This window comes from Ctenopharyngodon idella, chromosome 18 (genome assembly GCF_019924925.1).
Source record: "Ctenopharyngodon idella isolate HZGC_01 chromosome 18, HZGC01, whole genome shotgun sequence".
NCBI classification, from domain to species: domain Eukaryota; kingdom Metazoa; phylum Chordata; class Actinopteri; order Cypriniformes; family Xenocyprididae; genus Ctenopharyngodon; species Ctenopharyngodon idella.
This window is the reverse complement of record NC_067237.1, coordinates 26,456,538-26,468,587: the sequence shown is the minus strand read 5'-3', so window position 1 is coordinate 26,468,587 and position 12,050 is coordinate 26,456,538. Positions and strand designations below refer to the sequence as shown.

The 12,050-nt window shown below is 35.7% G+C and overlaps 1 protein-coding gene across 2 annotated transcripts in view; it reads right to left on the bottom strand.

The window, feature by feature from the left end:
- cmip (c-Maf inducing protein) overlaps positions 1 to 12,050 on the bottom strand; it is a 34,162-nt gene that overhangs the window by 17,712 nt on the left and 4,400 nt on the right. For both annotated transcript variants that reach the window (XM_051871206.1, XM_051871205.1), the window contains exons 2-4: positions 2,626 to 2,751; positions 2,489 to 2,539; positions 1,378 to 1,539 (exon numbers count right to left, since the gene is read on the bottom strand). In XM_051871206.1, coding sequence (XP_051727166.1) covers positions 1,378 to 1,539; positions 2,489 to 2,539; positions 2,626 to 2,751 — 339 coding nt within the window. The remainder of the gene's footprint in view (positions 1 to 1,377; positions 1,540 to 2,488; positions 2,540 to 2,625; positions 2,752 to 12,050) is intronic.

Below are 12,050 nucleotides of genomic sequence, written 5' to 3'. Positions count from 1 at the left end.
TTGCCATGTAAAAAAAAAAAACAAAAACAAAAAAAAAGTCCACATTAAACCACAGCTACAAGGGCAACCACAGGTAACTTGAACATACTGAAAACTCGAAATGAGACAACACGCACCTCAATTCACAAATGACAATCATAACCAGAAAGGAAAGCAGAATGCTGCTTGAGTACTAAAAGAAAGATACCAGCTATACTTTAAGGAGACACTGGCTGAATAATCATATATTTGACAAATCTGATGTTCTCAAAGAGAAAAGTGACTCTTTAATGCACAAAAAAGTTCTTGTAGGGTTTAGGGTTGCTAGCTAGTCACTATATTAAGAGTCAACTACAAAGTTTATATGGTATTCTGTTCTCTATATGTTGTAACTTAGAAGCCCTCTGTCAAACATGTTTTGTGTTTGTTTGTGAAAATGTCACTTGATTAATTTAAAGCATCCTTGCAGAAAAAAAAGTTAATTTATCTTAAAAAAAACAAAACAAAAAAAACTTGCTAATATTTAGTATAATGTAATATAGTATAAAAAAAATTAAATTCTATTTCAGGAAAAATCATTTATCTGACAAATCCGATGTCCTCAATAAGAAAAATGACTCATAAATACACCCCCCCCCCTTTTTTTCTTTAAAAAAAAAAAAAAAAAAAAAGTTTAGGGTTGCCAACTTGTCACTTATTGACTTAAATTAAGAGCCCACTGCATAGTTTATTATATTCTGCTCTCTAGATATGATTGGACGACCTCTGTCAATATAAATCTGTTTTGTTGCCTGTTTATTTTTGTCTATCAGACGTAATTTGTAAATACAATCACTTAAAAAAGTAATAGCTCACTTATCAATAAGACACATTATTTGAAGTATTATTGTCCATGACACGTGTTACACGTTACAACGTTTTGGACAGACATACAAGTATGAGCAATAATAGTGATGCATGCCTTAGCAAGCACAGTTAATGAGCTTTGCTTACAGGGATAGTTCACCCAAAAATGAAAATTTTGTCATCATTTACTCACCCTCAAGTTGTTCCAAACCTGTATAAATTTCTTTGTTCTGCTGAACACAAAGGAAAATATTTGGAAGAATGTTTGTAACCAAGCAGATCTCGCCCTCCCCCCATTGACTACCATAGTAAGAAAAGAAAAAAATAGGGCGAGATCTGTTTGGTTACAAACATCCTTCCAAATATCTTCCTTTGTGTACAGCAGAACAAAAAAATTTATACAGATTTAGAACAACTTGAGGGTGAGTAAATGATGACAGAATTTTCATTTTTGGGTGAACTATCCCTTTAAGATCAACACTCATATCTAACTAAATTTATAACTAATCTTACCTCTCCAGTTAGATAGGCATGTAAATGTGTGTGACTTACCTCAGCAAGCAGGGTGGAGATAATGTGCAGTGGTGCCTGATGGATGGATTCGTCCTGCAGGGGTGAAGTGAGGGCCATGTCCACCAGGGCCCTGATCTCCTTCAGAACCACATCCCAGCGGCTTGGGTTATTCAGAACCTTGCGGTACTTGTAGATCTTTTTCTGTATATGAATCAGATAACCCAGATTACACACACCTACCTTTTACCAATGCAACCAAGAGTTATGAAAATGGTGCACGTTTTACCGCCATAATGCAACAGTGGTTATATATAACAGTGTAAAGCATGTTGTGAATTTACCCAGAAATGAGTTGTGGTAATCAGGTTTGGGGATTTAGGGTTTGAAGTTCTTATTTTGTTCCATTTTATTGGCCTCATGCATGGATGTTTTTTCAACCACAAGCATTTAAAAAAAAAAAATTCTAAAACACTTTTCACACTCTCACTACTCTTTAAATTTAAAGTTAAATTTGTCTACTAGCAATGTCCAAAAGTTTCTAGGAATATAGTAGAAATAGATGCATTTTTTTAACCTCTTGAACATTTCCACCACATCTCAAAATGTGTGTAATACATAATTTCTCACAATAATATTCAAATGGTTTATACCAATATCATTTTTCCTTTCAAAAACAATTCAGTGGGGAAATGATTGTGGTGATTTCTTTGTCTTGCTAAGGCTAAGTGATATTTGTTGTTTCCTTCACACATCACGTCTCATATTTCATATCAATCATGCTCTTCTTCACTGACAAGGTCGATTCTATGGTAACCAAGCATTAACTTTTGATAAATCTTTATTGGGGGAAATTGTTTACGGTGGAACTGACGTCACAACTGAGGTACTGAATGTAAATAGTGTAAAAAAAAAAAAAAATAAAAAAAAAAAAAAAAATTATAAATCATTTGACAATAATTTTCAAATAAATCATGACTGTTTTATTATTCCTTTCAAGAAAGTTTCAATGAATTTAATCAACCCCTGGAACATCAAAGTTCCCATAGTTGAAGAAACGCCCCACATACATACTCCAATAAAATTATACCATGCAAAATGTCATTACACCATCACTTTTTGCAAATCTAGTCTTCTAGATGTGTGACCTTACCTTCCACTGTATAGAGTGAAACCACTGGTCCCGCAGATAGCTGTTAGCAGCCTGCGAGTGCACACAAACATTCACAAAATGAGTCAGAGCGTAATCGCAACATGAGTGTCATGAAACAGTGAGGGGGCTGGAGATACCTGCAGGAGGACTGTCCCTCCAGGGAAGCTTAGCTGGACACAGTATTTGGGGGCATTGTCCCAGGACAACAGCTGCAGGTCCTCAATAGTGCTGTAAGACAGAGGGGCCTCCATGTATCCTGTGGGCTACAGAGACAGGAAGAGACACGTTCATGTTTGCAGAAAACATTCATGGCTTTAACACCTCTCAGGATGAGCGTCATATACCGCATTGACCACCTTAATGAAAGCTCTGCGGATATCGTCATAGATGAGTAGTTTTATTATTTATTAATTTGCACAGGATATCAAATGTGAATATGATGATTGCTCTCTGAATGTCACGATACGCCTTCGAAGTTGCGTTGTACAACTCTTTACGTACAAATCTTTGAGCCAGCGTCACCCACAGAATGATTGTTTCAAAGGTCAGTAGCAAACATGGTTGAAGTTTCTTGTTGCTATTCACAATGCAAAGTCTACATTATAGATTTCTGCTCGGCAGGACCAGAACTATATGCTTTATATTATTCTTATTTTATTTGTATTAATAAAATGACATTATTTTAATCAGAGCAAATGAGAAATACACAAAACTGCATATTTTATACTTGTTATAATTATTTTACACCATATCTTTTTAGAAATACAAGTTGAAACTGTTTGTACTTGGAGTTTCACTGCTTAAAGTTAAATGCATTGGGACGTTTTCCACGAAGCATCATGCAATTTCGAAGAAGTGTTCTTATCTATATCAGCGGACATAGATTGTGGATAATGGATTATGAATAACTCTTCCTACAACTAGTTCTCCATTTGGGCCAAGAATTTACAGTGAATTTAAGGTTCCCCTTCTTAACTATCTTTAATGGAGCTTCTTCATTTTTATTATTTGTCACACATGAGCCAAGCTCTTTTCTCAGTTCCACTCCTGACTGAAGTGTCGGTGATCACATGACCCTCAAATGTCAACAGGCTGTTCCCAATCTCCTTCCCTCTACAATAGCACACTGCGGCTGTTCCTTTATTAGCCGCCCTCCCTCCTTTGCAGCCCGGCAACAGGCTCTTCCATTATTAGCGCCACCCTCCCTCGGCTTCTTTGCACAAACAGGCTATTGCTTTATTTGCGCTGCTCTCCCTCTAGACTCAAACCAAACCACAGTTCCTGTATTTGTGTCAGCCACCCAGTTCAGCAGAGCAAACAAGCTGTTCCTTTATTTGACTCATTCTCTCTGCGTCTCTCGCTCGCTCAAACAAACAGGCAGCTCGTCCCTGTATAACCGAATAAAACAGGCCTGTCTTTTATTTGCATCCCCCACTCTTAGGTGATAGAGCAACTGGCTGTTCTGCAACGGAGGTCCTGCTCCCTCCGCTGCAGATTTGAGATGGCTGATTTGTCTTCCTTGATAAGTAAGTCGGTGTGATAAGTATCTTTTGTATGATATCTCATTTTTCAAGAAATCAATCACAAGTCTGCTAGCAGGGTGGAACATGTGTCACACATGAAGCAAAACAAGTGGCCAGAGGTGGCAGAAACCCAGGTAAATGACTGAAGTCTCTTTGTCTCTCATAAAATCAGGGTAAATATGTCACCACAGGGGTTTATATATATATATTATATATATATATATATATATATATATATATATATATATATATATATATATACACACACACACACACACACAAAAGGTCATATCTACAATATCCTGTATGACGATGTGACGGGAACTTGTGGTGAACTTGACGTTCTATCTGCTTATCTTTGTGTCACTCGCTGTCCTTTCCTCGCTCTCGCTATCGCTATCTGTCCTCCTTTCCACATCTCAGTTCCAAGAAGTCCTCCGATTCTTCTTCCTTCATCTCATTCAGCCTGTTTTTCATGGTGCAATTCTTCTTTAAGGAGGACTTCAATAGCTCTCCTCTCACCATTGCTATGTTGCCATGGAAACAAAGAGATGAAATAGAGACATATGTTTTTTTTTTTTTTTTTTTTTTTTTTTGTTGTTACCAGGGAGATCCAGATGGAAAACGATGTGGAGAAAAACATCAGTGTGTTCAGGTGGCGTCTCTATAACTGACAAACTGATCTTGGAGAGCTCCCATCAGAGCTGCACCTACTAAACCATGAGGAAGCACAGCGAAAGCTCCAATTTCTCAGCTTCTGATATTGATGTATAAAGAGCCGAGTGGCCAATATAATATGTATATTGCGATAGACAGACAACTCAGACAGTTTGAGATGATCATATCATCAGCAAATAACTAGGGGTGTAACTATACATCGTTATAGAGACATCGCAATATAAATATGTGACGATATGTATCGTTGTAAATGATATGATTCGCGATAGAGTTAGTTTTATCAAAGGCTCAGCTTACAGTATTCATAAGGCATAATTCACCAAAAAAAAATTTAAATTCTGTCATCATGTACTCAACCTCATGTTTTTAAACATATAAGATTTTCAACTTCCAAACACAAGAAGACATTTTTTTATGAAACCTGAGTAGGCATGTGATGGTATCAAATTTTCATGTTGCGATAATTGCTGAAGCTTTCATCACGGTATACGGTACTATCACGATATTGAAATAAGTTGCAAAAAAAGTGTTGTCATAGTATAACAGGTTTAAGAACTCTTTTTCTTATAACAAAAAGAACTCTGAACATTTAAATACAATAACGTAAGACACAAAAAATTATAAAGTAAAATGTTTCAAACAGATTAAACTGCAAAAGAATTATAAAGAACAGGTAACACTTTACAATAAGGTCTCATTATTTAATGTTAGTTAATGGATTAACTAAGATTAAAAATGAGCAATAACTACATTAGTTACAGAATTTTTTTGTTAATGTTCAGTGCTTCCCACACATAGACTTTACTTGGGAGGGCCGCCCAGGTATATTAACGGCCGCCCAAGTATATTTGAAGACACATTTATGCTTTTATTTTTATCCTCTACTACTTTTGTATCCACCCAAGATAATGAAATCATCCGCGATCGATTAACTAGTGGAAAATCTCCCCTCGCCCTGCGCGTTTCGTACCTGCTCATTATGTGTGCGTCAGAACTGTTTACTCCCGCTAACATTCCCACGTGCGCTGCAGAGACGCGGTGGATATTTCACAAAGAGCTCTGCATGTTGCAAACATTTTTTTACAGTCTATGGTTGCAAAGTCACATGGCGGCGCTGTTGCGCGTTCTACAGGCTCGCGCATCAGCGCTTCAGACTGCTTCAAAAGGATTCTCAATCAATGAAAAGCGCAGATTTATGCCAAGCGATTGCTAATAAACTCAGGTTGATGAATTATGACAATGTCTACTTTATGGCCATTATATAATATGTTTTAGACGGTTGTAAGAATCTGAAGAATCAGCCCGCAATTGTGTAGACATTTCAAAATAAGAGTCCCGGTGTATTTCGGGCTTGTTTATAATTAAAAGTCACTCGCTAAGTTATTTTTTCTTTTGGGCATTATTGGTATTTTGGTTACTCAATAAATTACATTTAATTTGATTTCCATTTAATTCATAGTAAATTATTGTAGTCTCCCCCACAGGAAGAAAAGACATAATGAACATAAAAGACATAATTGAACATAATTTGACAAGTATATTATCCATTATATAAATTTTACTAGTAAAGTAATTTACAATGCATAATAATGCATAATATTAGTATGTAATTAAATGTAATAGTATGCTATGTAATTAAAATGAATTTCAATAAATAAAAATACTGTTAAAAATGGCACATTATTTGTTGTTTGTCACATGTAGCAGACCATTTTTGTGCCATGGGTAATAGGAGGATTTTTCACCGGAGTACCACCGCAAGTATATTTCAAACCTGTGGGAAGCACTGATGTTAGTTAAAAAGTATAACTGATCATTGTTAGTTTTAGCTCAGGTCCATTAAATAATAGTTACAACTTTTGATTTTAGTAATGTTATTAAACATTAACTAAGAAATTAACATTAACTAAGATTAATAAATGCTTTATAAGTATTTTTCATTGTCAGTTTGGTAATAATGAATGTTATCAATGAAGCCTTATGTCACTAAGTGTTACTGAACAATAACAAATAATCACAACATTTTCCATCATTATAGCATGTTGTAGTCCAGATTAAAATATAAAAATGTTTAAGTTTGAAAATAAATAGCCTATTAAGTCTTTAAGTATTAAGTATTTGGTGATGTGATGAACAAAATTGTGAATACAAAAAACTGAATGGCTATTTGAAGCATTTTAAATACTGTTCAATAGCGCCGCTGCTTTGTTTACAGGCTTCACGGGGTAACCGCTGCATCAGCGCCCTCTGCTGTCAGAGAGTGAACGTGCACTTTCATTCAGCGCGTCTCCTTCACTCGTTCCGCCATGTGCTTCTCGTGCACATTGGCCTAATTTACATCAGTGCGCGTGTCCCTTTGAAGCAGCATACAGCGGTGTTGTGCATTTTATACGGTTGATGGGGAAAGTATTCTTAAAATGTATTATAAAAATTTGAATAATTCGTAATAAACAATTATTCACGATATTTTGAAGTGCTCACGAGAACAATATCGTGCATATTCATTATCGTGATATATCGTATTACCGAATATCGGCACATGTCTAAACCTGAGCGATTTCTGTCCCTACATTTAAAGTCCATTCCTCTAAAACTTAAAAGATCCAAAAATGTCATAAAGGCATCGTAAAAATAATCAATCGAGTGGTCTAATCCAAATTCAAGTCTTCTGAAGAAGAGACACGATGGCTTTATATGATGAACAGATTTACAATGACACGCATACTGTAAACACGGAAGTTCAAATGCTTGCGTGACGTGCGAAAACAACATGAGAGTAAGTAAATGCAGAAATAAAAAAAATAAAAAATAAATAAATAAATAAAAAAAAAGAGTACAGAGTTTCAGTGACATTACTACATTAAAAGGTGCAATAGGTGATTCTCTACAGAAAATTTTTTTGTTATACTGGTTGAAAGTCTCCTCATATCTTGATAGAAATCACTATGTTTAACGGTCTAAATGTATTTTTATAAATATATATTGTCTGTGGAAGGCGTAGGACCATAAAATGTTCATCCAATCATTATATTCGGTCCGAATGAAATAATACAATGCCCAACCTGCCTGTCAACATACGTTTTTACATACCCTCGTGCACCCTGTTCGCGCAGACATCATATGCCATCAGTGCGTTTCATGCTATGCAGAGTACGGAGAGACGTCGGTCACGGAGCACCACAAACAAACAACAGCCACCTTTTACAGTTCCTCCAAAACAACAAGCTTATGCTGCGTCAAAGTGCCTTTAAGACAAGTCATTTCACTCGGTGGCCATCTTTGAAACGCCTCTCGGGCATTCAAGTGCAGCTCCTATCACTTTGAATGGGAAAACATCAAATTCTCCAAAGCTGTTTGCCAAGCTTTCGATTAAATGTAATATTTGAAATCACCAATAAAATCTAACAACAACTGTCTCATAAATTTTGTTTCTAAACGCTCGAATCATGACAAAAAAAACTGTATTTTTCAGGCTGGATCAAGCTAATGCGCATGTGCAATCCTAAATGCACGTCTCATTTCAGAGGCGCGCGACTGTTTCTATAGGAACCAAAGCTTCTAATGGCCGCTGCAGTGACGCGATGACTTTACCAATTGGCAATTGGCTCTTATTTAGAAGGCGGGACTTATTCCGCCATATTGCGCATTGCACTTTCTCCCATTTAAAACAATACGAGTGATGCGTCTTGTGTTATTCTATAGTCTTTGGCTGCGTTCACGCCATAACTAGTAATTAAGAGATGGCAAGCCGTGACATTCTAATCGGAGTGGTTCACATCCTCAGACTTGGAATTATGCGTTTCCATGTCAAACAGTATCAACACTGAAATGAATCTGCAGCAGTCAGGTACAAGCTCTCTAAGTTGTTTACATTCATTATTATTGTAATGTTATGTGCTTTGAGACTTGAGGTAGTTTAACGCCGTCTCTTGTGATGCTTTGCCGAGAGCAGCTGTGTGTGCGCCTTCATGCGTTTTAGAGGAGGTGTGGCTTCGAAGACACTCTGAAGGGAGAGTGGGATGTTATGATTTGAAAGCTAGCTTGCTATTACTAGCCTCTCCGAAAATGTCCTATAGCACCTTTAAACTACTATATATAAAGTTGAATATAATGTAGAATAATGCAATGGGGGAATTTTTGTGGGTCCTGATAATAGTAAAATAATAAAGTAATAATAATAATAATAATAATAATAATAAAAAATCTTTTTTTTTATTTTGGCTTAAAATATCGCAATAGTATAGTATCATGAGTTCACTATTGCGATTTGTACCAAGTGAATTGTTACACTCCTACAAATAATGGTTCCTAATGGCTAAAAGTGTAATTGTTAACGCTCCCTCATATCCAAATCTTGTGTTGTAAATGGATAATGCAGTTTCTGTATTCAGATATTTGTATTGAATTTAATGTATTTATGAAGTCAATATTCAGTATATTTATAAAAAAAAAAAATATATATATATATATATCTCTTAGTCTTTAATTAAATTGCATTAGCCTGTAATCACATATTTTGGCCATCTCCCTCTCTGGTTATTGATATTAGCATCAGACATTTAAAAAACAATAATAGTGTATATTTAAGCAATATAATACAATACGCCATGCTATGTTGTGACCACAGTCGCAGCCAAATGTGTTGCTACTTGCTAGGTATAACACACAAGGTGCTTCCCTATTTGCGTAACCTATTAGTCCAAACTTTTGTACAGTAGTGTAAGTGAAAACAAATTATCATAAGGTGAAATCAGAAGTAAAAACTTCTTCCTCATAAAAGCTTGACATGCTTTTGCAAAACTGTTCAAGCCCATGCAAAATTTTTTTGTAAATAGAGCAAAAATGTAGTGCATGGGCATGTAAAAACTGCAGCAATGTGCTCTCTCCCAAAGTAAACATGGCTTCTTCCAGTTAAACTCTTCACCCATGATATATTAACAGCAAACCATGGCAGGCCAAGAGGAGGAAGCCAATGCAAGCCAGGAGAAGAAGAAAAAAAACAAAAAAACTCCAACCAAAAGCCAACTGTACAATAGTTTACTTGATCTAGTTCCTCTGCATTTAAAAGCACCAAAAGCAAAAGAGAAACTCAGTTACTGTAAGACGGGTACAACTGCATGCCTATGGGCTCTATACAATGCTAAAATCCCAAAGACAGCTGGCTTCAATTAACACCATATATCTGTTAAAATATCCATGTACATGAACAGCAGAAAAGTCATTTGAATCTAAAGCACACATTTGCGTTTAGATATGTGGTATGTACATGTGGCGCTTGGACTTGCATTTGGTTAAAAACAAAAGCATGTTTCTTGTGAAATCAAGCCCAAAGAAATTCTCAGTATGATGCAAATGACTCTGGCATGCAAAGTGCAATGCAGCCAAAGTAAATTAAAGTGAAATTTCTATTTTAAAACAGTTTATTTATTACACTGTTAAATCAGAGGCAGGAAACTAGCAAACTTCAGATGATGTGGCTATTCTTCGTATGGCTATAATTCAGCCATACAACTATCTAGGGAGTAGAGACAAACAAGTTTTACTTTTGGTGGGCTGAGTAGGCCAAATTTTAGGATACCGTCATCCATTCATGCGTCAGCCTAACCACAAATTTGATGATCTGAGATAGTTTATGCGACAAAAGGAAATTTGGCGGCGAGTGTCTACATTACGGATGTGGCAACATCAGTTCTGCTTTAAAACCTCAACAGCCAGCAGCTGAGCAGATAAAAAAGCTCACACATAATCGGCAGATCTGATATCATATGATACATCTAATTACATGCTACATGAGTTATAGCCAAACCCATTGTTTACTCTGAGGGTCTCTGCGGGATCTGCACCTATAAACCCAATGAAGTCAGAGTGAAATCTCCATTTTGAAATGTTTTCATGCAGTAAAACTGGTCAAAAAAATTATTTCATAGTTCATGAAGTGCCTGACTTTTTTTTTTTATTATTATTATTTGCATGCCATAATCAGTTGAGTAAGCTTGCAGCATTCAAAATCATATTAACTAAAATACTGATTTTGAATGATTATATATAGATTATATAGTTTTTTTTTAAAGAAATTCATACTTTTTTTCAGCAAGGACATCATTCATCAGTCATTCATAATGTTACAAAAGCTTTCTATTTTAAATAAATGTTGTTCTTTTGAACTTTCTATTCATCAAAGAATCCAAAAAAATAATAATAATAATAATATCAATATACACATAGATATTAAGCAGCACAACTGTAACACTGATAAAAATAATTGTTTCTTGGGAACAAAATCAGCATATTGGAATGATTTCTGAAGAATCATGTGACACTGAAGACTGGAGTAACGGCTTCTGAAAATTCAGCTTTGCCATCACAGAAACTGCATTGTAAAATATATTACGATGCAGAAAATGAAAGGGTTAGTTCATCAATGCGCGTTCACGAGAACACCACAACACATTCGTGTTGTGTTGACGTGAGAGCAGACATTGTTGCATGAACGCACTTAGGAGATTCATATTTTGTAATATTTTGCACAAACAAAGCACTCATACATTTTAAACCACTGGTTAAACCACTGGAGTCACATGGATTACATTTATGATGTCTTTACAACCTTTCTGGGGCTTAAAGTGGTAGTTGCGTAGGCTGTCAATGGAGGGACAGAAAGCTCTCAGATTTCATTAAAAATATCTTCATTTGTGTTTCAAAGATGAACGAAAGTCTTTGAAACATCATGAGGGTGAGTAAATGATGACCATATTTTCATTTTTGGGTGAACTAACCCTTTAATAAATAAATTGTAATAATATTTCACAATATAACTTTTTTCTTTCAATGCAGTCTCGTTGAGCAAAACAGACTTCTTTCAAAAACATTTTAAAAAAGAAAAAATTTTACAAACCCCAATTTGTATGTTAAGCAAGCTTGATCAAAGTTGTTCAAGTACTCACTAAAACAATCTGACACTGTTAGCTAAAAACACAGTTAAAAATGTTGGGAATCCCATTCCAAGATGCCTTCAAACTGCCCCGAAGCTGATCATGTGGACGGCCACAGACAAAGCACTATACATTGCGTCTGGCACTCTCAAATGAAAATATCTCCAAAATATTTCATCATCCACTGTGTATTTTGCTTGAATATTTTATAGTTTAAAATCATCTCTATGAAATGCTACAACATCAACCGGTTCAGTCCATCCATCCTTACAGCAACAATAATGAAAAATCGCTGCAATATCAAGACACAAACAACCCAGTACATGCAAAACAATTCATCTGAAACCCTGCCAGTGTTTGAAAATGTCCTCCTAATGGCTTTTCTGTGCTACAAAAACAAAGCCAGCTCCTACATCTCAATTACAGAGC